Genomic DNA, 27,442 nt, shown 5'->3' with positions numbered 1-27,442 from the left:
TCAGGAGCAGTACAGAGCCAGAAGCCCTGAGGGGAGCGGGCTCAGAGATGTGCTAACGTCCAGCCTGGATCAGGGAGGAGATGGGAGACAGGCCACCGCCCAGTCAGCAGGTGTCGGAGGGGTGGGAGGCTGGACCTTGGCTCCCTGTTTCCCTTGCGACCCAAGGGTGGTGAGTGGAGAGTGGTCCAGGTCAGCAGGAGTGGCGGAGGCCATGAGGGGATGGAGACCTGTGGGGTCCCCCTGGGGAAGTGTGTCCCTGTCCATCTTCCTGATGGCAGACAGCTGAGCACAACCGGCGTGGGGCAGCGCAGATGCTGCGCGAGGCTGGCATGCAGCCATTGGATCCCACACCCGCTGGAACGTGTGGTCGATGCGGGCATTTCTCAAAGCCCTTGTTGGGGGTGACAAGGAGCCGAGAGGAAGACTGTGCATCCGGAGAAGGGCTGCTTTGCAGAACAGGAGCAGGAAGGGCATGGAGACGCTGTGCTGGGCTGGGCACCACGCCCCACGGACGCCTGAGCTGGCCAGGCATGGGTCTGCCCGGTGCTTGGGGCCCAAGGGGCTGCACAGCAAGGAGCGGGATGGTCACAGCTTTGTGGGGTTTGTCGCAGAGCAGGGTCAATTCACATGATCAGATTTCGGGGTGGAAGATTACGCCACAGGAGGGCAACAAGACGGGGGCAGATCATTCACCCTGGAGAGGCCAACACCTGACTCCAGCTCCGAGGCGATGCGGGGGCGCACTATCAGGAAGGCTGAACCTTTAGGGGACAGGGGGCCTGACTGAGCAAGAACCTAGGAGAAGCTACAGGTCCCAGAGAAGGAGAGGCTGCAGGGAGACTCGAGGGATGGAGGGGAAGAGTGGGCAGGGGAGGAACCCACCCTGATGCCATGCCCTTGGGCAGGGAATCCAGATGGTGTCTAGGGACATCTGTGGTCGTCACAACTGGGGGTGCTCCTGGCATTGAATGGGTAGGGGTTGGGTGCTCCTTGACCTTCCAGAGAGTGATCCGGCCCCAGAGTCCCCGATGCTAAGGGGAGAGACCTTGTCTGGGGACAGAGCCAGCATCGCTCTTCACCCTCTGGCCCAGGCCAAGGATGCTCATGGGGAGACAAGACATCCCCTAAAACAAACCCTCCGAGGCTCAGGGGAGCTGGCCCAGCTGGGCAGGGCAGGGCGCCACGTGGCCAGGAGAGAGTCACATGGGACTCCTGAAAGTCCCTGAGCTTGGCCTTGAGCCCCTGGCCTGCTTTTTCTGAGAAAGGCCCCCAAACCCTGACTTTAAAGAAAAAGAAGGAAATTAGCCCTATTTTACATATTAAAGGTTTTAAAGGAAATGATATCCTTGGGAACAAGACTGATTTGTGGTCCAGTCCCCCTGGCTGGAGTACCACAGCTCCCTGGCGGACAGCGAGGGAGGGAGGGAAGAGGTGCCGATAAGAATACTCCAGAAACTAAGAGTGTACGGCAAGGGGGCCGGGACAGTGAGGGGGTGGAAGGCGCTTCCTCTGGCACAGAAGGTTCTGGGCCCGCAGGCTGGGGTCCCTCGTCCTCTGGGTAGGCTCTGCAGACAGCCTCTAATCCACTCCGTTTCTGGGACGTGCCGCCTGTTTATTGGCAATCCGCTCTGTTGACCAATTAGGCCGAGCCACAATCAATTAGCCATTATGCAAATGCGCGTCTGGCCCAGGAGCTGGCCTTCCACGGGGAGCTCACTCTTCACTGTGTTGCAGGCTGGCCTCCGCCAAGGAGGTGCTCCCGGCAAGGAGCACAGGGAGAGCGGAAATCAAACGGACAGACAACAAAAGAACTCGGAAAAACCAGACTCACCTCCACAAGGGCTGTCAGGAACAGATGTGAACACCGGGGCTGCCAGAAGCTTCTCAGAGGGAGGGGCCCCACGGTGGGGGAACCACGCAGCGAGGCCAAGACGGCCCAGCCTCGCAGGTTCACAGACAGACCCGTGGTAACAAGGACAGCCCGGTCGGGGGCTCTGCACCCCGTGGCTCCTCGACCAGGATGGCAGGCGGGTGTCTGTCCCGCAGGGCATGGGGGTGCCACCCCCGGGGCTCCCGGAGAAGGCTCTGGCCCAGCCGCCTGAGCCCTCGGCAGCCAGGCCCTGGGGACATGCCACCCAAGGCCAGCGGGGACAAAATGAAGCCAGAAGTGACCAAGAGGCCGCAGATGGAAAAGCCCTGCGCGAGGCACAGACCCGCCCACTGGCTGTTTCAGCACAGCCCACCAGCTACGGACGGTGACTACGTTTCTGAATGGTTCAGAGTCACAAGACTAATCCTACTCTGTGGCAGGTGAACATGATGTGACATCGCGATCTCAGTGTCCCTAAGTAAACTTCCACCGGGACGCACCACGCTCGTTTGTTTAGAGAACATCTACTTTTGTCTATAGCGGTGGCTTTCTTGGAGTCGAGCAGCTGTGAGACCTCTAGCCCCTCACCGCCAGGTTCCAGCTCGCAGCTGGGGACCCGGCAAGGACTTGCTGAATGTTCTCTGAGCACCAGGAAGGAATCCGGTGGAACACTGCCCGTGAGCACTCAGACGCGGAGAGCCTGGGCGTTTCCACAAGAAGCAAATGGACCAATGTTTGGGTACCAGGGTGCAGCCGGGCACCGCTGCGGGCTCTCTTGTTCCTGGCACAGAGCTGATTTCCCATTCAGCCCACCCCCTGCCCACATCCCCACAGGCTCAGTGACATGCCAAGAGAGCGCTGTCGCTTTGCTCTGTTCTTCCCCACCCAATGCCAGGCAGGCAGTGACCACACTGTCCTGGAAGGTGGGGGCCGGGAGGGGTCCACGCTGTAGAGAGGGGCCTTCCGAGCCAGAATGGGGATGTCTGTATGGACAGGACTCTGGACTCAGTGCCATAATCGTGAATTCCAACAGCGTGATTTTGGAGGTGCCAAATGAGCATCCACAGGCGCAAAAGGGCAGGGGCCCTGCAGCTCTGCGGGCCCCAGCACAAGACCCACCAGCACTTGGAGCCCAGGACAGGCCGAGCAGCCCCGCGACACAGAAACCCGGCTCTGGTGCCCATAACTGTCAGAGGAGTGACAGGGGCCGCCTGCGTCTGTGTCCTCCCAGTGAGGAAACTGTGTGGCCCAAGCGCCAAAGGGTTGGCCTCCCAGGAGCTGGTGAATGAGTGTGTGGTGGTGATGGGGGGAACCTGAGTCCCTGAAAACAGATGCCACCTGCCCCAAGGCCCACTGACAACGTTCATTCTGGGAAGTCAAGGCCTCAGAAACACTCTTGCAAAAGAAACAGGAGAAGGAGGAGGGGAAGAGAAAAAGGAAGGAAAGAAAAAAGGGGGGAGAGGAGGAGGGGAGAGGGAAAGGGAAAAGGAGGGGAGAAGGGATAGGGGGAGGGGAGGGGCGGAGTCACCAGCCAGGTGGAGAGTGGGTGTGGCCAGGGCCGAAGTCACTTACTGTCACCTGGAGAGCCAGGCAGGGCGTGGAGGCTCAGGCTCCAGGGGGACTCACCTGCGCAGGAGCTTGGCCTTGAGTGAGGCCCGGGAGGCGCTCCAGGTGCTCAGCTCTGGGCTGCTCAGGGCTGTGGGCCGGGTGTGGTCGAGCACCGTCAGGTCCTTGCCTTGCTTCCACAGCTCATAGCGCTCTGGCTGCAGGATGCGCACGAAGACGTCCATGGAGATCTTGACCATGTCCTTCCGGCACGTGCACTGCAGGAGGGCAGGGGAGACCTGCTGAGCCTGTGGCTGGTGAGCTGAGCAGGGCCAGGATGGACCCCAACTGGGCCCCTCTCCTTTCTAGAGCCTCTACCTCCAGGCGGGGAATGGCACCTTTCTGTCCCAAGTGGAAGCCATGCCCTCGGGTGTGAGCGTCTGGCCCACCCCGGTAGGGTCCCAGCCCCACCCCCAGCACGTGGTCTGGGGAGATGAGAGCAGACCCTTTGTGGGGGATTCAGGGGTCAGCAGCAGAGACAGAGCTCAGGAGCCCAAGGTCACGAGGGTCCAAGTTCCAGCTGCCCCGTGTCGGCTCTCACCAAAATCTCCCATCTGTCGGACACACGTATCCCCAAGTAGGAAATAATGCATGTGGAATGCTGCTTAATAGCAGTAATTTCAAAGGTTAGGAAGAGGGGAGAGCTGTCAGGCCCAAAAGGCTGAGAGCAGAAAAGGAAACACAAGTGATTTTGAGGAGGTGCAGGGCGCCCAGGGACGCATACATGTCTGCTCCCAGTCTCTGCCTCTGGTCTGGGGAGATGAAGCCGGGAGCCTGAGGGTCAGCGGCTGGCCCCAGGCGGCCCGAACTCAGACAGAGTGGCCCGCTGGGGAAGGGTCTGGCACAGGCCGGGGTGGCCTGGACCAACACTGCCTTGGACCGGAGGAGGGTCCTTTGTGTCTGGAAGCCCCAAGTACAGGGCAAACACATGTGCAGAGGACAGGCTGAAATGGGGTCCCTCCTGCCCCCTCTTCTGCTGTCTGGACACATCCCTCCTGTGCCCTGAACAACTCCCGTAAGTGTCTCCTCCATGTCATAGCATCGTGGTGGCCCCTGGTGCTGGGCACCATGCAGGAGGCACACAGGTGTCCCAGGGACACTTAACACCTTGGGAAGTCGTGGGTCAGAAAAGCCAGCTAGAGATTCCAGAAGCTGGTCAGTGAGCCAATGACCTTCCTCCATCAGCAGGAAGAACTCAGGAAGCCCTGCTCTCCTACTCATCTGTGGGACTGGACAATCATCCTACTGCAAAAGGGAGAGAAATGGAGGGGACACTGGTCTAGGGCAGGGCTGGCAAACTGTCCGTAAAGGGCCAGGCAGTGACTATTTTCAGCTTTGTGGGCCACAAGACCTCCGTCACAACCTCCCAAATCTGCTGCTGTAGCTCAGAAACATCAGAGAGAAGAGGTAAGTGAAGAGGTGCACCAATAAAACTTTATTTACAAAAACAGGCAAAGGGCCGGATTAGGCACAGGCCCCGGTTACAGGTCCTAGAAGCAGGTGGCCCAGGGGACCCCAGGAGGTGGTCCTGACCCCGGGCTGGGGCTCCTGCCTCTGTCTAGAGCACACACAGTCCTTGCCTCCTTATGGGGACACATGTACCCAAGACAGGCCTGTCCTGAGAGCCCTGACCAGAGGCCTCAGGGCAGCCACCCTTCAGGGACACGCCCAGGGACACCTGCCCTGCAGCCCCCGCGGCTCCGACTCTGAACACCTGCCCGCTCAGAATGTTCACGTCCCCTCTTTCTGCACCCCCGTCAAATAAACAGGTTTAGGAGAAGCCCACTTCCAAAACCGCGGCTTAAAACGTGTTTCCATTTCAAACACACGTCTCACCCTCCTTTACAACCGTGTCGCTGTCACTGTCACTTTCTCAATGGAAATGGCAAGAAGGAAAAGATGTAACTGGATCCAGCAACTGTGCACCCAGCCCTGACAAGCCCCTTGAAGCTTCTCCCATCTGCTCTGGAAACAATGAACACTGAGGACCCCCATCTGAGGTGGGCGTGGTAGGGCTGCAGGAGGAGCTTCGGGAAGTGTCCTCAGGGCTTTCCCGCAGCCCCAGCTCCCACCCCCGCTCCCCCAGGGGCTGGGTCCGGGAACTCGGACTTGAGGACTGCAATACCCTGACCATGCCAAGTGGGAGGGAATATTTATGGACAAGCGATTCCCAGCAAACGCAATTCATTTAATGAAAAATTGTGCAGGAGAGAAAGGCTGGTGGTGCAATCTGGCTTTGGAGCGGCGGGAGCACAGATGGTGCCCGTGTTTCAGATTCCTGGCCCGGCCGTGGCCTCCCCAGAGTCACCATCAACAGCAGCTTAAGGGATTTGTATGGAGTGGCTTGGCAATTGCTTTTCCTTAAGTAATTAAAAAAAGCACCTGTGTGCACCATGGAGGGGGACACGTGGATGTGCTCCGAGGAGCACTGCCTACTGCTGTGGAGCCTGGCCCACGCCCCACTGCCCGGCTGGGGCGGCGCTGCTGGGAAGAGCCTCGCTCCCTCTCCACGGGTTCTGGCTGTGGTGGGGCTTGTCACCGGTGGGGACAGTGACCGGAGCGAGCAGTGGGTCCTGGAGAGGGGAGCAACAGCACTGGGGTTTAGGACATGGCACAGAGCAGCTGAGCTTGGGGAGCCCAAGCCACAGACCCACGGGCTCCTGTCGGCCCCGCAAGGCTGCTAAGGCCAGCAGAGAGGCCCAGCTTCTCCTTATAAGCAACCTCCTGGGGCTGAGCACACCAGACACCCCCCAAGAGCCCTCACCACCCGCTACCTGGTGACCGGGGACGTCCCGCGGTGCTGCTTCATGTGGCTGGGGTGGCCGGGAGGAGGTACACAGGCCGCAGGCTGCAGGGGTGGCCTGGAAGGGGGCTCAGAGCAGGTGGGGGCTCACAGCACGATCCTCAGGGAGGCCTCTGAGCAGGCCCCGGGGAGGGAGGCTCGGAGCCAAGGGCTCTATCTTCTCGTTTCCCCGCTCCAGCCCCCACCCCACTCCCAAACCTTCTGAGACACGTGTTCTCAAGGATCTGCTGGCATCTGTCAAGCCGACAGTTTCTGTGGCTCATGTACCAGCCCCCCGAGTTAGCAGTCCCCCCATCCGCACCAGCGACAGAGAAAGTGCTCTCAAAGGGAGTTGGTCGAGTCATTAGTTTCTGACAAGAAATGGGGCACGAATGTGGGGGAGGAGGTCGGAGAGGCCCCCTGCAGGCCTGAGCACGCCCTAGGGCCCTCTGTACCCCTGTCAGGACATACAGCCCCCCGTCGCTGCCAGAACCGGTGTAGCAGGGCTCCGCTCTGAGGGAGGCTCAGTCATGAGGAGGCCAAGTGGCACCTGTCCTGCCCCAAGCAGCCAACGCAGGGCAGCTGGTGATTCCATTACTGCCAGGCAGGGCCGTCTGGGAACAGAAGAGGAAGGAAAGGCAAGAGGCAGGAAACTGGAGTGGGGGGAGGGCGGGGACAGAGGCACCTTCGAGTGGGGTCCCCCACCCCCCAGCCTCGGCTGCGGGTCCCTGGGTGGGGCCTGCCTGCCTGCCGCCCACAGCATGGGCCCATTCACCACAGACACTCAGCCCTTGCCCCCAATTCTGGGCTCACTGGCCTGGATGGGGCCCTGGGCAGGCCCGGCACCTGTGGCCTTTCACCTGCTCCCCATCAGACACCAGGGGCAAAGGGGCACGTCTGGGCCAGGGCAGGGTGGCCACCCCTCAACGCACGCTCGTGAGCAGAAACTGCTTCCCTGATGACGCCTCCCATCAAGAGGAGCCCGACAGCCCTGCAAAATGCACCTCAAAGAGCCCTTGACAGGCAGCTCAAGGAGCTGCCCGTGCCAATTTAATTAATCGACACAACGCGTTCAGTGGTGCTCCCCCAATGCAGGCAAAACCCGTGCCCTGGAGTGACAGCACAGAGGGGGAGCGGCAGTTCCCCACCCCTTCCCCACAAAACCCCTCCGAGGAGGAGCGGAGGAGGGCAGGACAGGCACGTGCGGTGGACGGAGTCGTGTCCCCCTGCTTTCCTAGGTGGAAGCCCATCCCCATGCGAAGATGGGAACATCAGGAGGAAGTTCGTTCACCCCCACCCCTCCATGCAGGGACACAGTGGGAAGGCAGCCGTCTGCAACCCTCCAGAGGGCTCTCACAGAACCCAGCCCTGCTGGCACCCTCATTTCAGATGTCCAGCCTCCAGAACGGTGGGGGACACATTCCTACTGCTGACAAGCCACCCGGTCTGTGATCCTTTGTCACAGTGGCCTGAGCTCACCCAGACAGGTGTCCTTGTGGAAACCTACTACAGTCCTGTTCTTTACGGACCGTGGCAGGTTGCACACGCCCCACCAGCTGTTTCCAGAATCCAGCTCTCACCAGCTGCCAGGAAGCACTTAGAGCCTGGTGATCAGAGGCCTGGCCTCAGTTCGGCCTTCTCTGGGCCACCTGCCCCCACACCTTGCCCTGTACCCACCGCCCAGGCTGGCCATTCACTGCGAAAATGTACCCCTGGCGCCCAGAAGGACCGCAGGGGGCCTGGGCCAGCTGTGCTTCACCTAGCTGGGGCCCAGACCCGGCCTCACAGGGTACCCGGGGGGTCGAGAGGACCAGCCCCATGCTGCCCAGGGGCTTAGGGTCCCCTCTTAGAGACGCCAGCTCCTGACCCCACCCACGATTTCACACGCTCTGCTTGGAACTGCCTGGTGTTTCTGTTTTTACGAACCCAGGCCCTCACACACGGAGGAACGCGAGCACAGGCGTCTCTGAAATGACACGTAAGGAATGAGGAGTCAGGCCCTGGGTCACCTGGGTTCGCTCAGAAGCACTGCACCTGCACCTGGAGCAGAAGGTGAAGGGCCATCAGCCTTGGCGGGGGCGGGGGGGGGGTGTTCTCTCCCCTGTGGTGGCAGTGGTGGGCATGCGGACGGCACCCTCTTCCTCCTCAACCTCCCAGGGTGTCACACCTACAGGCGGTAACGCTCTTTACGCAGCGGAGGGACACATCCGGGATGAGGCCCGAGGCCCGGGAGTGGCTCCCCTGACGGACTCCCCCACACAGTGGAGCCCAGGGCAGCGCGGCCCTGAGTGTGAGCAGGCGGTGAGGGCCCGTGACTTGCTAAGCTTGTAGGCGTGTACAAGGAAAGGCGTGGAGACCAGATTGGGCAAGTGTAAAGTCATACAAAGAGCAAAATGGTTCCAGACTTTTAGCTCAAAGAGGGTCCCATCTTCCACGTGTGGACTGTTCTGCGCCCTGAACTGGTGAGGCTGAATTGAGGAGGTGTCGCCACACGCCGGGCCCTCCCTGTGGTGGCCCTCGGTGGCACTGGAGGACAGAAGACACACAGAGCCCTCCCCTGCTCGATGGAAGCAAGAACACCCTGTGCACCCCCTCATGCCTCTCTGCCTCTCCGGTTACTGCTGGTTTTGACCACATAAGCACGCTGCGGGGAAGGGGCAGGCTGCAGGCTGCCTCCTCACCCACCCAGGAACTGACTCCCTTGGACATCTCACCAGGGTCCCCAAGAATACTGGTGGGGACAGGCAGGGGGCACAGAAGCCCAGCTGAGGCCCAAGCCGTTCCCTCAGGCAGGGTGCTCCCGACACAGAGCCTCCTGTCACAACAGCATAGGCCTCTGTGACCCCCAGTGGATCACTCCTGTCACAGAATCATGCAAAAGGCCACGGATCTTGAGAGCACCAGCCAGAGGCTCAACGAGAAGCACTCTTATCACCTCCAGATGACAAATGACAAGAGTTACGACCGTGGAGTTTAGGGGCCCGAGGCCTAATCTGAGCACCGACCTGGGAGCAGGAAGGCTGTCACCCCAGGTTGGAAGACTGACATATCAAACAGCCCGACATTCATGCCTAGGTCTCCCAGGATCTGCCGCTAAGTCCAAGGAAAATGAGAAAACAGGGTACGGGGGAGGTTTGCCTCTGGTTGTCAGAGCAGGGCCCCAAGCAGAGACAAATAGGTTTTTTCTTTCCTGAGCATGAAGAAATAGAAAGCGGCACATCGTCAGGCTCAGAGCAGGTGGCCCTCGGGGCCCAGTAGCACCCAGCTCGGGCTGTCTGGGCCACAGAGGGCAGGTGCCGAGGGCCCATGGAGGCAGCAGCACCCAGACCACCAACATGAGACCCTGACCCCCACAGGGGACCCTGCTGCAGGATGATAATTGAGGTCCACCACCTTAACTCCACCTCTCCCTCTCTGGGCTTTGAAGTAAAAAAAAAAAAAAAAAAATTCAGCCTTTTCAAAAGAATGAAGACTCATGCCCAGTACATCCTAGAGGATCTCACTTATTTGCATTCCTGTGGGCCTCACCAGGCAAAGCACTTCGCCATTGCTCACAGGACGCTCCCTGACCACAGGGGCGGCAGGCGTGGGTCTGAGTCAGCAGGTGGCAGGCAGCCAGGGATCCGTGGCTCCTCTGGGACTGGCCGCCCCACAAGCCCCTCTGCTCCCCATCACTGCCCAGGACACATCCAGCCCTAGAGGGCACTGGGGTTTGTCCCACTGGATCCAGGGTCTCCTCTGCAAGCATTTTTTGCTAAATGTAAAGCAAGCATCAACCCACAGGCTCAGACACGCACCCTGCCTCTTCCTTGGGAGGCTGGCACCGTGCCCTGCCTACGGGGACGGGGAGGGGACAGTATGTAGGAAGTCATTATGCTAAATCTTTCCAAGGGAAGGGGACCAGCCTCGTGCTGTCAGGGGTTTTAAATGCGATCCCACGAGCAAAGGGCCCAGCCTGGGGCTGGCGGACCAGTCAGCCTTGGCACATTTCCCATCCCAAAATAAGACCGCTGCCTCCTACTTCTCCAGCCCTCCCTGTGCCACTCATCTGGCAGGAGAAAGGCGACCGAAGTGTTTCTCTGTGTCTGATTCCTAGGCCTGCCGCTTTGTTCTCAACTTCTGAGAATTACCCTTGTCTAGCCGTCACAATCCCACGCAAAATGACCCAACACATATGAAACAGTGCACTTTTGTAAAGTGAGATAAAACCTCGGAAGCCAGACCTGCCTTTAATATCACATAGCAAAAGGAGGGCTCCCCCATAGGTGGCGCGCCACCAGCTGACCCCGCCGCACACACCTCCGCAGCCTGTCCCCGCTGACCTCAAGGCCACCGTGGCTCCTCGGCTGCGGGAGCCCCGGCCCGGCTGGGGTCCGCACCCTCCTCTCCCCCCAAGCCTGGGCCACCCTCTTTAGGTCTCTGGACTTCAGACGAGACTGCCAAAGCTGCTTCCAGGGGCCATTCACCACCAAGCTTGGGGGGCTTCCACGGGGCCTGACCTCCTCCAACTAACACTTGGGCCCCAGATGCCTTCAGTCTGAAGAATTTGGGACCTACTGTGTCCAGGGTGGACCCCACCAGAGGAGACTGAGGGCTCCCATCTCGCTAGCAGCTGCTCAGCATATGCAGGGAGAACCTGAAGGTGCCCACAGAGCTCAGAAGAGACTTCTGGGGACCACCAACACTTCACAGGGTACAGACCTAGGAAGACCAGAGGGAGTGTGGGAGCCCGTTTGCTCAGCCTCCAGGTCCTACCCAGAGAACCTGCGGCTCCCCTGTCTCGTGTCTCCTTCCAGAATGTTCTCCACATACCAACACAACACAGACATCCTTTTCTTTCCAAACAGATGACATCCCATAGCCATGACTTACACCTTGCCTTTTCCCTAGGATGCATTTTTGGGGAATGTTCCACCTGCAAGCTTGAGGAGCCACCTCACCCTTTCTCCTGGCTGTATGGTATTCCAACGTCTGCGTGGCTCATCACACCTGTGGGCATTCAGGTTGTTTCCAATCTTCTACGTACTTAGGGATCCCCTATATACTATCATTAGGGCTTGAGTTAATGACTCACTTCACTTCCCTCAGCTGACTCTGCTAACGGCAACCATCCCCACGCTTCTGGAGAATGAGACAAGCTCCTATTCTTTTTGCTTGGCTCTCTTTACCCCACGTGTGTGCAAGTCCAACATTCTTTAAAATACAGATTCTGATTTAAAAACAAAACAAAGCCCATTCAGCACTCCCTTAGAGGCCCTCCCCTCCCACAGAATGTCTCAGCTTCTTTCTGGGCTCCCCTCTGCCTCCTCCCAGCCACCAGAGCAGGTCATGGCTCAGCATGCAGGGACAGATGCCACTGACGACACATGATGTCAAAGTCACCAACCACCCCAGTTCGGGAAGGTCCATTTTGCAGAGGCGAACAACTAGAGTTAGGCTGCTGTGGCGAGGGCCCAAAGCCAGCAGGTGCTCAGGTCCCCTGAGCTCCCCACTGAGTACAAGACCACTCTGCGGTGAAAGTCAGGGTGGTGGGCCCTGGGGGCACTTTGTGTGTTTACAGTGCTGCACACACTTAATTCTGGATCTGTCAGGCACATTCGGCCCCCTGAGGGGCCGCAGGCTGAGAACTCCTGCTCCAGGCTGGGCACCTGTGGGGGCCTGTGTTAGGATCCCAGCCCCCGTGGGCCCCGCAGCGGCTCCGGCCCCATTCCGCTCATGCTCTGATCTGTGCTGGAACACGTGTGGCCTGGAGGCATCGAGCCTGATGCTGGTCACAGTAAAGGCAGACCCGTCACAGCAGGACCCACAGTAATCAGAACGCCAGACGCCCCCTGTTGGGAGCTCCACCCGTGGGTGGTCTGCTCCGGGCTGCCTGAGGACACACAGGCGGCTCTGAAAATGACGCCTCGGGGCCCGTGGGGTCTTGTTTGCCACATTTCCCCCAATTTAAATAGCGCCAAGCTTTAATCAGAGGCCACTACTTTTTAAAAGAATTTAACAGACATTAGAGTTTGCTCATGTAAAACAGCAGAATGAGACTGAAAAGATGCAGTGTTGCCCTAAAGAGGAAATTATTAAATGTAGTTCAATGAAATCATCAGCCCAAATAGCATCTGAGCACAGGGACCCTCGCACATTCCCACCCACGTGGCAGCGGGGGCTCCTGGCCCTCCATCGGAACGAGGGCAGAACACGCAGAGCTGCGCCAGGGCCTGGCGGGCTGGTCCACAGCCAATAGCCGCGTCAGGCAAGTGGCCCACGTGTGCCCTGGCATGTTGGAGGACAGGGCACCCTCGGGAGCAGCAAACCCCCACATGGTGAGGCCACGCCAGCAATGACCCCCATCACCTGCAGAGCCACATGCCACCCTCTGCTCAGCAGCACCAGAGCAGATGCCCAGTGTGGCAAGCAACAAACGTGCTTCTTTCTTCCAGAGCACTCGGGCTATCAGGCACTTTGGCCCACAAAGCGTTAAACATCCCCCGACGGGGGCAGAACCCACATCTGCTCGTGATGGCTCACAGACGCTGCGGCCCCCCGTTTCTGATGTAATTACCAGCGCTGCGGAGAGAGACAGAACAAACCAGTTCATTAGGAAATCCACTGGAAGCTCTCAGAAGCGCTTCATAAACAAAACAATTAGGTGCACGGCTCCCAGGGCTCCCCTCGGCCTCTGACTGTGGGCCGCCCCCCGCAGATCCTGCAGCCAGCCGGGCGGGCCAGGTCCCTGGCCTTGGACCCAGCACGACACAGGCCGTGGGAGGCCAGGGCTCCGGCGCCAACCTCCTCCCCTTTCTCTATAAAGGAAGCATTATCCGGGTGTCACTGTCCTCCCTGGGGCCCAAAGACATGACCCTGGCCCCCCAGACCCCTCCCACCTCCTGCTGAGGTAACATTAACAGAGCAGGTGCTTCGTGAGAGCATTCCCACGACATTTACAAAGGCCACAGAGGAAGACATGACATGCAGCAGGACCCAAAACAAAGCCGAGGAGCCTGGGGCTCCTCAGGAGCTACCGTGTGGCTGTGACACCTGCCCACACGGGAAAGGACAGAGTGACAGGAGGCTTGGGGGAAGGAGCATGGGGGAAACACACTTCACACGGCAATTTACTGCGAGCCCCATGCACCTGGCTGCCCAGCGCCATAAATCATAGGGTCAGCGAGGCGCAGACGGGCAGGTGCACAGCCGGACCTCCAACCCGGGTAGGTCGCGGCTCCCTGTTCCTCCTCACGCCTCCGCCCTCACCCCCACCCAGCCTCCTGGTTAATCGCTGAAGCAGGCGGCATCTTTCCCAAAATAGAAAGCACACGACCTAGACAATTTGGTTCACGTTTTACAGCAATGGAGCCCGATGGGCCCCAGGCTGTGCCTCAGGAGAGGCCTCCCCGCCACTACGTGCAGTGCACTGGGGGGCCAGGGCCCTCTCCCCTCTTCCACACTCAGTAGCATCCCCCTCCCTGTTGATGCCTCTGGGCGGGGAGCTGACAGTTCCCAGGGAAGCTGAGGCCTCGGCAGGCAGCGGCCCAGACAGCTGGCGGAAAATCAGTTAAGTGCACCCAGGCTCCTGGCCGATCAAACCGGGTTTTAAATCTCTCTCGCTCTGTTTAATTCACACTCAACTTCTGCATCTGCCTTGTGGAGTGGCCTGGGACGCCAGCACCACCCCCCCCCCAATGGAGGAACGAGCCCCTTGTCAGGCCTCGCCCAGTGCCACCCACCACAGGAGCAGCCAGGGCTGTGCCGAACTAATCCAACGTGGCAGGCAGCCTTGTCGGACTAATTCGAGCTCAGGCCTAGAACGGGTAGTGCGTGCACATTAATTTTCTCTGAGCAAAGCTGGCGCATCCCTCTGATCTCCCCCGATAGTAATCCCACTACAAAGCCTGCCCGTCTGAGCACGTGCCCAGGGAATTCTGTTCTTGGAAACGGAGCTCAGGCCTCAGGAGGCAACTCCACCACCCCAGCTGAGCACTGGACACCCGCCAGGAGGCGGCCACCAGCCTGGAGAGACACCTGCGGCTGGGAAGTGTGTCCTCCAGAACTCTCAACGGGCACCTGCCTCCAAGTGGGGTGAGGAAGACAGGCAGGGCGTGGACGTTCTGGGTCCAGCCCTCTTGTTGCTGTGACCTCGGCAAAGTCACTTGACCTGTCTGGCCCCCCTGAGTCACCTGGAGGCAGGATGGCGCCATCAGTAAGGCTGGAGGGAGAGACTGAGGGGGAGAGAGGACAGGCCCACTAAGGAACGCCAGGGCTCAAAACAAAAGAGCAGCAGCATGTGACCCGGGGCTGGGCAGGCCCCACACCTGCTGTGCATGGGAGCCCTGTAGCGTCCTGGGGTCCCCAGGCCCCCACCCCTGCTCCACCTCTCACCTTCTCCCTGCAGGCCCAGCTGGCACCCAGATCCCTCCTACGCACGCAGTAGGTGCCCAACAGCACTCAGGCTGCTAACTCTGCATATGACAGTCTACGTTCCCGTTGCTCCCCACATGGCAGGGGAGAACGGAGGCTGGGCTGGAGTGACTGGTTTGGGCCTGTTGTCTGGTTTGGTTTTTAATTCCCATTTATAAAACAAACCAACAAAACCAGCCCTACCACGGACAGCAACAGCCAAAAGCTTCCGCCCCTAGGGGCTACGGGGCATTTACAGGGAGTACCCAGGAAGGGCAAGATCATTCCCCTCTCCCTGGAAAAGCTACACTTGTGCTTGTTTTTTTGTTTTTTTTTTTTAAAAAGAAAGAAAAAAGTTGTAAGAAAAAGAAACCTACTGAGAGTATATGTTTTTAAGAGACCCAAACCCCACCACACTATGCTAACATCCACCGACATTCAGTCCACCCCCTATGCCTACCTGGTTACACATCTGTCACTCTAAGTGCCAGGCCCATGTGTCCCCCCTGCTGGGGGGTGGAGCTGCCAGAAAGCCCCTCCAACATGTCCCTGTAATCACTGTCTCCTCCTCTGGGAATCCCAGTCCTGACCCTTGGGCCCTCCGTGGTCCCTGGTTGCACAGCCGGCTTCTCCTTAATTATGTAAAACCCTGGGGCCAATTTCCCTCCGTGCATCCCGCCTCCAGATGGAGGCCCAGTGCTGTGCCCAAGAGACCAGGAGCCGGGAAGCAAGGGTTCTCATGTGCTGTGCCTTGGTGACGGGGCCGTGGGATCCAGAAACTGTGCCAGGAATCTAGGACAAAGAAACAGGCAGTATTTTCCTGCCCATCCTACCACGGGGCAAGCCTGGGAGGACTTGAGGGGGCCATGTGGTTCTCCTCTTGCATGCTGACTGGTAGCGAAGGTTGATGCCAGCAGAGTGGCTCGGGAAGGAAAACCACTGAAGAGAGCAAACACCAGAACACCACATCAACTTGACGGTGAGAGCCCAGGGCAGCCCAGCCTTCTGCTGCAGTGCCGCGGGTGCCACAGTGTGAATACTGCCAAGGCAAGGCCAGAGAGCACACCTTGGGTACAAGGCCGGGAGGAGCTCCCTCTGACAGCTCTGGCAAGAGGCTGTAAGCCTGGCTGCTTCCTCTGCAATTCTACCTCCAGGAGGAATCTGGGAACCCCTTTGGGCTGGGGGGCCGACTAGCGCTGGAGGGCTGGGCCTCCTGCTGCGCTGGGGGAAGTCAGGGCAGTGAGGCTCTGCAGGCGAATGGCAGTGGCATGAGGGCATTTGGCCTGGCCTGCTGGGCAGCCACAGCTCCCGGCACCCTCGCAGGCCCATCCAGAAGCTCCAGAGGCAGCAGTCATGGCACTGGGTGTGGAGGTCAGGACTGGGGGCCAACCTGCTCGAGAGGGCAATGCCTGTGACACCAGAAACCCCAGGGGTTGGGGAAGGATGTACGAGGGTGGGAGCCAGGGCCAGCGGGAAAGGCCAGAGCCTGCCCGTGCCATCAGCCCTCCAGACCGGGGGCAGCACACTTCCTCTGCAATGGCCAGAAGGCAACTATCTTCCGTTCTGCAAGCCAGGTGGTCTCTGTAGCAACTCCCCAACTCCGCCTTTGCAGGCAAAAGCAGCCAGAGACAGCTTGTCAATGAATAGGCATGGCTGTGTGCCAATAAAACTTCATTTGCCAACGTGAAATCTGAGTTACATCTAAGTGGTGTCTTGCATACTCTTCTGGTGACTTTTTACCAATTCTTTTCTACCCAAAAATGAGGCTCAGGTTGCAGCCATACAAAGACAGCCTGCCAACTGGCCCATGGGGCCCCGGCTGCTGACCCTTGCTCTAGAAGGAGAAAGAACACGAATCCCTAAAATTCACGGAGGCTGGCCAAGTGCCAGAGGTTGGCATCTGCTGCGTCAGCACAGAAGTGGCACCACGGAAGAGGAACAAGGTGGCACCACAGAAGAGGGGCGGGGGGGGGGCAATTCCTGAGAGCCGGAGGAGGTGAAGAACCAGGCTGAAAGTCTCTAAAATCGGGAAAGTGGGAACACTCTCCCTGGGTTCTGAGGGAGGTATTGGAAGGAACTGGCCCAAGCACAGAAGGGGGTGGGGAGCTCAGGCCACACAGAAGCCCTTGCTTATTAGGAAGAGCATCCTGGGATCCTCCCCCAACCGCACTCTCCATTCCCGCAGACGTGGCCTAGGACCCAGCAGGTCCCTGAGAACCACTCGACCTCAACAATCTGCCTGCCCCTCCTCTGCCTGACACGCCTCTGCTGTCATCCACCCAGCCAGGCGCCTTAGCTGCGTCTCCTGCCTGGACTAGTTACGGGGCAGCAGAGCTTGCAAGAGGCAGAAACCACTGCCCCGTCCACCGCCAAAAAGCCTGTGGGCCGCCAGCCAGGACTGCACGGACGGATGCCCCATGGCCAATGGCCACTCCCGGCTCACCCCCTCGCCTTCCCGCCACGGAGCAGGGGCAGCTGGGGTGGCTCCACGAGGGAGCCCGGCACGGGGCCCAGCCACCCGCCTGAACCCCAGCTTGTGCGGAGCACTGCACGCCACTTGCTCAGTAATTTCACGCTACGCCGCCTGGCAATGTAAGCGTGGAGGCCCAATCTAAGGCAGCACTTCCCAAATGTCACTTGTTTGTGAACACATGGCTGAACCCAAAATTGCTTTTAATATCTGGGCAGTCCCCGCCGGCCCCAGTGCAGTTCCGGCGCTGACAGCACCTCCAGGATGGGCCTGCAATCTTGTCCAGAGCTTACGACTCAATCGTGGCTCCTGCCACAGCCGGGGCTCTCGCTGCACACCGGCCCCGTGGAATTGTCTCCCCATCCACGGTGCCCCAGGGTCACGTGGGCAAAACCACACACTCCAGGACATTTCATCATTCCTTTCAATCAAAAGAAAAAATCCTGATGCTCCCACATCTCCCCTTTCAGCGAAGCCCAGCGTCTCTGCCAAAGACAGGCCCCCTGATAAAAATCCTGAGAATCTTCCCCGCAAAGCCCATTTCCTTTTCTAAACTGCACTGACACAGTGAAGCTAGACAAGCGGGTAATTAGAAATATAAAGGAGAGCCAGTCCGTCTACACCCGAGCTGCCTGCCAGTAGCAGGACACAAGCCACCTATGTAATCTTCAGTCTAGCCTCTGCGTTCAAAAAGTAAAAAGAAACAAGACGGCATTCACTTTCGTTATATTTAACCCAATCTATCCAAAAACACGGTCTACGTAACCAGCATGAACCAATTACTCGCGTGGTATTTCATGCCCTTTGTTACGCACTGAGCCTCGGACGTAGTGTGTGTCACGCTCACAGCTCAAGGCCACAACACCCACACATGGCCAGCGGCCTCCGTGCTGATCCCCAGGGCATCACACCACTTCTGGGTCTGGTGAGAAACCCGCCAACTGCCCGGGGCCTGAGCACTGACTCAAGACCTGGCCAAGCGACTCCTCGGAGGAATCCTCAGGCCCCAGTGAGGGAGGCTGGCAGGAAGCACCCCGTTTTACACTACACTGGCCCTGCTGGAGGGGGTTCTCCTGTTCCATGTGTCCCTGCACTAGAGAGATGCCTGTGAGTAACCGTCTGCAGCGAAGAGAGGCCAGAGGGGCTGAAACCCTGGACCAGAGCCCGAGACCAGCCTGACGGCAGGAGCATGCGTCTTCTGCAAAGGCCAGGGCAGAGGCCCAGGGCCGCAGTGGCAGTCCTGGGAGGAAGGCCCTTGGTACAAGCTGCACACAGAGGGCTGGGCCTGTTCCCACCAACAGCCCTCCTCGCTGCCTCCTCTCCCGGGCTCTATCTCCCCCTAACTAGGGGATCTGGAGTCACAAGGCCTATGTATGTCCCCTCACCTGGACCCACACAAAGCCACCTCTGGCTCCAGGGGAAGCCAAGCCTAGTGGGTGGACACAACCCCGTCCCTGCCCAGCAGCTCCCAGGGATCTGCCCATCAAAAGCTGTCAGTCAAAAGCACACAGACCGGTGAGCCAAGGAAATCTGGAAACAAGGGTTCAGTTCAGATGTCAAGTTTTTTGGCCAAACATCAGCCCTCTGAGAACAGGAACAGCAAATTCCCAGGAAAAGAATCAGAGGAGTCTCCTTGCCCCTCAGCAATCTCCATGGACGGCCCAGACACCAGGAAGCCCTCGGGCCCAGAAAGCAGGGTCTGCCGGGGAAGGAAAGACCCCGCTGCTGGTTGCAGGCCCCAGGCTGATGCCCCAGACACGTCCACTCACCTGCCCCATGCCTCCTCCCTGCTCCTTCCAGGTGAGGAATGTCTTGGGGTGAGTTCACTGAGGAGCCCAGAAACGGACCCAGATGGAGACCAGGCCCAGGAGGCCAAATGGGCCCTGGCCCCAGGGAGGCTGAGAGGGGTCAACCCCCACTTTTTTTTTTTTTTTTAAGATTTTACTTATTTATTCATGAGAGACACACACACAGAGAGAGGCAGAGACATTTAGACCCTCTTTACAGGTTCTGCAGGCACTTACCTGAGTGGCCACTTTGCCATAATCAATCCACCGCAGAGTGGCGAAGTTGGTAGATTCCGCACAGTTGAACCCGTGATTGAAGCCGGCATGGTAGCCGTAGGGAAAGGTGATCATGAACTCCCCGGCCTCCTGTGTGATCTGAGGAGGAAAAGGCCGACAGGTGAGCAGAAGCCAACAGGTGAGGGGCAAGGCCCAGAGTCGGGGCAGCAGTTACTGAGCAGCTCACCTGCCAGAAGCCGTGCTGGCCCGGGGTAGACAGGCTGGTGGCAAGGGCCACCAGGAGCCACCAACAAGCATAGCAGGGCCAGGTGGGCTCAAGGATTTCCCACCAAGTGCCACGGAGCCCCGGCTTCGGGAGCCAGGCAAGCTCTGTCAGGTGGAAGGCAGCTCTGCCTAAGTCCCAGGGCTTCAGCCAATTCCCCACAGGCCTTTCCAGCAGGTATGGCCGTGGCCAGGATGAGAGCTGCTGCCCACGCCAGGCAGGGCCCCAAGGTGACAGACGCTCTAGACACACGGGACTATTGAATGCTAGGCCTCCAGGGACTCTCAGGAGAGAGGTGGCCATGGCCCCCCTGCCGTCCACTGGGAGACGTTCTGACACAGCGCAGGGGCTGGGGAGGAGGCGCAGACAGCACGGGGCAGCAGCTGCAGAGCCCCCCGAGCACAGGACGGAGTGTGCTCCAAGTACAGGGTCATGCCCTGTGAGGACAGGACGTTCCTGGGAAGTGACCTGAGCCCCCAGCTGTCGTAAGCCTGGGTCTGTCCCTTACATCCCAGGAGGTGGCTCCTTCCAAGCGAGGTCACAGAGGCCGGAGAAACAGCGTGTTAGAAGGACACAATGTCAAGATCAGAACTCTGTCAAATGCTGATGGTTCTAGACCTATTCAAATGGTGTGATCTGGCCTCAGAAACAGAGAGACCCAAACCAAGGAGCTGGGCCTGAGTGACAGGGGAGAAGGTCCACAATGAGCCCAGATGGAGGCTTCTGGAACCCCCACCCTAAGGCCTGCAGGAAAAGGTGGGGGTGCCGTCCACCCCCCACCCCCGGGTGGCACTGAGCCCATCACTCAAGCATCCTGGAAGACGTGGGAGCCGAAAGAAGGCTGACAAGTAACAGTCCCACTGTCCCCGAACACGCGAGGAGGGGCTGGAGGCCCGATCCACGGACGTGGAGACCGAGGCTGGTGGCAAGGGAGGGAGTCTCTCTGAAGTCCCTGACGGAACACTGGGTAGAACCCACAGGTTACGGGTTGTCGGGGGTTGGGAGTAACAGGAATGGACCGCCGTGGGCACAGCGCCAGGCCACCAGCAACTCCGACACTGTGAGAGGTGCCTCTGTCACTACGTTCCTTTCTAGGGCTTCATGAAACGGCTTCGCAGGACTGCGCTCCCTGTGTCTGTCTCTGTCCCTTCTCGCTCATAAAGGGAATCCCGTTGTGCAGATGTGTTGCGAGGTACTTCCTCGTCCTGGCGACAGACCTTGGGCTGGCTCTGGAGTGGGGCTCCCACGAGTGGAGCTTCGGGAACACTGTGGGCCAGTCTTCACGCACATGCGTGCTTGCATTCCCACGGGGTCCTGAGAACCTGCCGAGTGGTTTTCTGCAGTGGCCACCCATTGTGCACCTGCGGACCCCCCAGCACTCTCCCCATCACTGGCATTCAGGGGTGTCCTTCCCGGCCGGCTGCGGTACCCCCTGAGGTCTACACGTGCCCACACCTCCTTTTGCCCCCATTTATCAGGTTGTTCATCTTTCCACTGTAGCTTTGTAGGAGTTCTCAAGCTCGCTAATCTTTATTTCTTCCTCTAGAGAGATGAGTAGAAATTGCTGGATTCATTTAAGTAACCAACAAGAAGTCAAGCCCTGAGGGGGTGGGGGGCGGGAGACGGGGGAAGGGTGGGGGGGACTTCCAAAAGCCAACCGCAGAGTCAAAAATCAATCAAAACTGACACAGCCTGGAGAAAAGCCAGTCCTTAAGAACACGAAGATATTTTTCTTTGCAAGTAATGAATTGCACCAATCAAGGGAAGTCAGCGTGCATTAAGTTATATTTTTAAATTCCTGTCCAAGTGACAGGCGTGTGGGGGATGAAGCCCATGCACGGTAGGAGGCGGGGGCGGGGAGAGAACCCTCAGTGTCCCCAAGGGCCCAGCAACCCCCCGCCACAGCAAGGATTCTCTGGGCTGGCTCCTGCCACAGGACTGTGTGAAATGGGTGACAGATAAAATTAACATTTAAGGATTTTTTTTTTCTTTTAAAATGTAACTACTGATTTTTCTTATCCTTTCCGAGTGGACCATGGACAGCGTAGCATCATCTAGCTCTTGCACCAAGCCCACTGGCCTGCCCCCTCCCTCCTTCCATCAGGACGCAGGCAGGCAGGCGGCCTGGCATGAGCTGGGAGCCTCGCGGGCACGCTGTGGGGTCCCTGTGGGGCCTCGGGGCTGGGGTGTGGGGAGGTGCCTCCACCCGATTCAGGCAGATTGCAGGGCCTCCATTACCTGACGGCCCCTCCATAAACCAAGGCCTAGCACAGATGTGCTCCGTAAGGACGGCAAGATGATGCTCCTGTCACAAAACCTACACCCTGGCGGCTTCGTCTCGAGCCCACAGTGTCTGTCCTCCATGTCACCGCCGTCAACATTATCCCGACAATAAATTAGGTGGCACCTGGGATGATGGATAGGACGTGTGGCAAAGTAATAAGCAGTGAAGGGAACGCCAGCCCCGAATGCCAGTCATGGAGAAAGCCTGAATTCAGCAGCTTCCTCGAGCTCTCGCAGAATAAATGAGGAAGTCCGCGGCAGATTACAGAAATACACACTTTTAATTATTAAAAAGCTCTGCTATTGATCTGCTTTTTCTTCTAGAAGTAAATACCATTACAAAGATTTATAAGTGGAGTGCGAGAGTCACTCCCCCCCAGGGCTGCCGGGAATTCAGATGAGGGGACCCACGCGGACCCTGATGGGGCATTCATCTGGAGCGGGCCGCTGCTCCCTGCTGGCCCAGCATCGGCCTTCGGCCCGTAGGCCCCGGGGAACCACTGATGGCCCATGGACAGCCAGGGGCTGGGATGCGGAGAAGGGACCACGGTCTCTGAGTGCCAGCTGCCCCGGGCCGGGGGCCACCGCCTTCAGGAGATCTGCAGGCATCTCGTGCACAAAGTGCGGTGCAGGCAGACAGTGATGCAGGAGAAAAGAGGGTGCCCCCCAGCCGACTCCTCGGACTGGCATCTCTCCCCAGGAAGCACCGCCTCAGAGAACATTCTCCACAAACCACAGGAAAGCAAGTACTTCTCGCTTCTGTGAGCAATGCCGTGTCTGTCTGCAAGGTTCCTGGTAACCAGCGTTGTTCAAATCAGAAGATGAGGGGAGGGGAGGGAGGCATGGAAACCTGCATTTCTCAGAGCAGAACATCCCGCTATCTGATGGACGAGCCCAACAGAGAGAGCGAATCCCCGATCTGAGCACTAATGCTGTAGGCGATTTGATTGAAATGTCAGAAGCAATTTCCAACTCGCTGACACTCCCGGCAAGAGTGCAGCGTGAGGGTCTGATGGCAGAACTTGCTCCCGTGCCCAACAAATGGTCTTGTAGGGAGACCTTCGGGAACCGGATCCCCAGGAGGGTCCCTCACTCCTGGCCTGCCCCCACCACTTGCCCCATACTCAGCCAAGAGTCTGCTCAGGCCTCCCCGGAAGGTTCTGGGCACATCCCCCCTCGTCTGGAGCACCCTGCAGACACAGGCCTAGACTTTCCTATCTAGGAGGCTTGTCTGCAGGGAAGGGACTGGCTGCAGTGGACACCTGCTGAGCCCCACCCTGGGCGCAGAGCCCCACCCCACCTTGGGCAGAGCCCCTGACGAAGGCCCAGGCCCGGGTGCTGGCCTTCCTCCACCCTACCCTGACTCCCCAAGCTTCAGGCCTCACTCATCACAGCCTTTCCCAGGGACAAGCAAAACGCTCCCTGGAGCGGCAAATTGAGTGAGTTCACAGTCTTCATGCTGGGGGAGAGCCAGATATTTCATTTCTAAACAAGTATTCATTCTTACAAAGGATGTCTGCAGTGGGCCATAGGGTGCGGCCAGAGACCAGGGCGATGTAGGGGGGTGGAGGGGCCCGCCCAGTTGTCCTGTGGCTTCCTGGGAAGTGGGCAGGAGCTGCCCCCACATGGCAACCCTGACCCTGCAAGACCAGGCAGGGGGGCAGCCAGCAGCCACACCAGGCAGGGGATTGAATTTGAGTGGGGGTGGGAGGTAAGGCGAGACCCCCCCCAACTCTCCCCTTTCCATCCTCACCCTCCAACCACAGCAGAGCTACAGGCTGACTACCCAGCCAATCTGCCTTCCCCTAGCTTGCCAGTGTTCTAAAACCTTCTCTGGGCTTAAGAAGCCAGTTTCTTGGGACATTGGTGGTCCCCTCGGCCGGGGCACAACAGCCCCTACGTACCCGGCTGAACGGGATCCCATACTTCTTGAGGATGATGGGCGAGATGAGGGTCATCTTGTGCCGCAGGAAGGCATCACAGCCCTGGGAGCTCCCGGGGAAGAACCCTGGAGCAGAAAAGATGCACATCAGTCTGACAGGCCGGAGCTGAGCAGGTCTCTTTGGGACAGTGTTTTCCCTCCCATCGAGGCACAGAGTATGGAGAGCCTATAGCTCCAAGGGAAGGAAAGGCACAGGACCCTGTCGCTAAGCCGTGTGGTCCAGTGATGGCAGCCCTCAGACCTCCAGTTAGTGAGTCCAGAGCCCAGGCTGGCCAGGGTCATCCATGCAAGAAAATGCACCCTTGAAGTCACAGGTGGGGTGAAGGCCAGGGCACAGCTGCACAGACCTCCCCGCTGGGCACACCCCAGATAAAACCTGCTGCATTGCATGTGCCCAGTGGCAGTCAGAGAACAGGACACGGGAACAGATGCTGTCCAACCAGGGAGTCATGAGCAGTACCCCCACACAACCAAGTCTGAGACAAAGAGGAAGAAAGGGCCGCCTGCAGGCACGGGCTCTGCCCGGGTGTACCTGTGGGCCCCGCAGCAGACAGGGAGATGGGGCCTCTGGCTTTCGACTGGCCCCCCGAGGCCCACGGATTGGTGGGAAAGGGCAGAGCGGCCTGACCCAGGGCTGCCCCTCTGCTGCACGCAAGGTGGCTTGAGTTCCGGTTTGGAAATGCTTGCTTTCTCACGGTATTACCACGTAACTCGCTTAAGGCGATGTTCTTAAACGTACAGAGGTCAGACCATCACTCCACTTGCTCTAAAAAGTGTGCTTAACGCAGTTCGGGGACATTTCCCGACCACCCATTGGCTGAAGCTCAAATCAATGACAGGTAGGTCTTGTAGATAAAGAAGAGCCCAGGGCAAAGGTGCTGGGCTCCTCACCCAGCGTCACCGAGAGGCGGCGAGGTATGGGATGGGCTACAGCAGTGGCCGGGTGTCCCAGGGTCCAACCCCATGCAGGACTGCCCCCCAGGCACAGCCGACCTTCCCGGGAGCCGCCCCCGACCATGGGCCCCCAGCCTCCAGGCCAGTGCACTCCCCGGATGGGTCGCCAGTTAGAGGGCACACTCGCGTGTGTGCATGTGCTGTGTGTGAGCACAGGGCCTCACTCACACACCTGCTGGTCGGGGAGGGCAGCTCCTAAGCCACAGTGTCAGGGGGTGGGGGTTGGGAGGCCCACCAGCAAGGACACGACTGTGAGGTTCTAGAAAGAGCGAGGGATTACTGAATCCAGCAACTTTCCTCGGTGCTAAAAGCGTTTCAATTAGAGTTATGGCCCCTGCCGCCCGGCCCGCGGCCTCTCTGCAGTCCCTCTTTTTAATGCACAGTTTAAGTGGCTCTCATTAAAGCTCTAATAAAGGCGCACATTTTAAGTGATTAGCACCAATAACGCGCCAACACATTAATGCTCTCTCCGTGGGCTCCACGACTCTCCCAGCGAGCCCATTTGGAGCTCGGCTATTCATTTTCCATATTCATCGCAAACTCATTCCATCCATCTCAATAATGGAATCTGTGACGCATGCCCCCAAAAAAGTTTGGAAGGGACACGGAGGAGGGCAGTGACTCACTGCCCTAGAACCTCTCCTGTCCTCCCTCTGAGGAGGGGAGCTCAGGCCTGTGCCAGAGGCACAGGGGAAGCTTGTGGTCAGCCCTCCAGCCCTCCCACCCTCCCCCAGGGCTGACGCCCCACCCCCTGTCTCCCCACCAAGGTGGGACTTCACGAGTCCACACTGTTCACAAAGCAACTACCCAGATGGGGTAGTTCCCACAGGCCTCTGGCTCCTGGCTCGTCCTCTCCCAGCCCCGGCCCCTGTGCCTCCTGCATGCGCCCAGAGAGCAAACCAGGCCAGATCCCGAGGCAGCAGGGCCCCCGCCTGCAGGAAGGACCCAGGGAGCAGGCCCAGCTCCAGGGAGAGTGGCCATGGCCCTCAAAGACTCCAGTTCTAGCTTTTCTAGGGGGCACTCGGATCATTCAGAAGTTTCTTTCTGGGAGAAAAGATACAGAGGGGAAGAACATACTGGGCGTGGCTAACTGCAAAATCCAGGAGGACGGGAGGAGCAGGGAAGTAGGCAAAGACGGGTGACCCCAGCAGTGTGGTCACCAGAGCGCCCCCTGAACCACTCCATGGCGCTTTCTTCCACGGCTCTGTAGGTGTGGGAGGCTCAAGAGTGGCCCCCGAGAACCTGTATCTATGTTCCCTTCCATGTAGCAGGTGGGGTTAAGTGCAGGACCTCAGGATGGGGACCCCGGTGTCACCATGGGGTCTCCACAGGAGGGAGGCGGAGGGGAGGCCACGTGACCACAGACAGGGACACAGGTCGGAGCCCCTGCCCCTGGAGGTGGGAACGGGTGGGACAGCCTGCACTGGAGTTCAGCCCAGTTGAGACTCGTGTCGGACCCCTGACCTCCAACCCTCCAAACAAGGGAATGAGCCTAGGGGTTTAATTAGGGCTCTTTCAGAGCAGTTTCAGGTTCAGAGCAAAACTGTGCTGCTTAGAGCCACAGACTCTGCGGTGATTTGTTACAACAGCAACAGGAAAAGAAAACAAGACGGAGGGATATTTTTTAACTTCTCTTTTAAAATTAACAGTGGTTTTCTAAATTCCTATCTTAACAAAATACTTCGGAGAAACATTTTAATTTGGTTCTGATTTTAGATATTAATAAGTAAGAGAAATCGCTTCTTGCTAGGACCGTAACTGGCATCTCTATGGGGAGAAGCTCCTGATGTGGGGTTCAGCGAAGGCAAAGTCTGGGTTTCCAATACGGCAACACCTCCCCGGGGCTGGGGAAGCCTGGGCCTGGGCTCTGGCCCCAGTCTGTGACAAGCCTCCCTCTGTCCTCGTCCTCAGGGAACCTGTGTGTAGCAGGCATTTGCTGAACAGCTGGGCCACGCCGACAGCAGCTAGGACAGGAGGCCCATTTTTCAGAGAGCTCCACCACTTCCATCTCCAAAGTCAAATCAGGCAGGGGAGGAGCACAGTGGTCACTCCCTGGAGGAGGCACAAGGAAGGGACAAAGGACGGCGGCAAGACGTTAGGAAGGCTGCGCCAACGCTGAGTGATGCCTTCTGGAAGATTTCATGGAGATCAGGGGAGAGGATCAGGGTGATGAGATGGGCCCCTGCACTGTCCAGCGGCTCTCCACCTGCCCTGCCCGCCCCACCACTGCCTACCAGTGAGGGCCAGACCCTCAGGCCAGCAGGGTCCTCTAGCACCGTCCCAGGCACTTAACGGCCACCTGATGTCAGAGCAGAGCGCAGGGCACTATGATGGGGAGCAATGTGGGAACCCCTCCTGCCTCTCTGTCAGGGTGGCCAGGGGCCTCAGCGTCACCTAGATGGGTCTCTGGCTTGTCTGCAAGGATCCCACGTCCCGAGGGCCTGCCCTGACCCCAAGGGGGTCAAGCACCCCCTCTCCAGACACAGTCTGGGACCCTCTCTGACCAATCTCATCGGCCCAAAAGGCCCCGGGGGGTGGTCTGCGGGGGAAGCCCAGGGAGGCCGGCCCCACACACACAGGCAGACAGCTGTCCAGTCACCACGCAGCTGCGGGGCATGAGAGGGGGAGCCCCCCACAGGACCGCTCACTTTCTAGACTAAACCCAGACCTTAAGACTTAGAGGAGAGCGAGACGCAATACCAGGCGCCAGGAGGGAGACAAAAGAACACGGCTGCCCTCCCGGGCCTGCGGGAGCCCGCAGTCACGTCTGGCAGCTCCGTGCTAACAAATTGGAAAATAGAGTTTAAAGCAATGGCATTCTGTGCGTCGTGCACGATGCGATAAACCCCGGGGCGGGGG

At 58.8% G+C, this 27,442-nt stretch overlaps 1 protein-coding gene across 1 annotated transcript in view; it reads right to left on the bottom strand.

The window, feature by feature from the left end:
- The window catches only part of KDM4B (lysine demethylase 4B), a 138,005-nt gene that overhangs the window by 27,970 nt on the left and 82,593 nt on the right, over window positions 1–27,442 (bottom strand). Inside the window, 3 exon segments of the mRNA XM_041761091.1 lie at window positions 3,497–3,693; window positions 19,143–19,280; window positions 23,592–23,695. Coding sequence (XP_041617025.1) covers window positions 3,497–3,693; window positions 19,143–19,280; window positions 23,592–23,695 — 439 coding nt within the window.

Source organism: Vulpes lagopus, chromosome 7, assembly GCF_018345385.1.
Source record: "Vulpes lagopus strain Blue_001 chromosome 7, ASM1834538v1, whole genome shotgun sequence".
Classification (NCBI taxonomy): Eukaryota; Metazoa; Chordata; class Mammalia; order Carnivora; family Canidae; genus Vulpes; species Vulpes lagopus.
The sequence above is the reverse complement of the archived record's forward strand: the minus strand, read 5'-3'. Positions and strand labels throughout refer to the sequence as shown.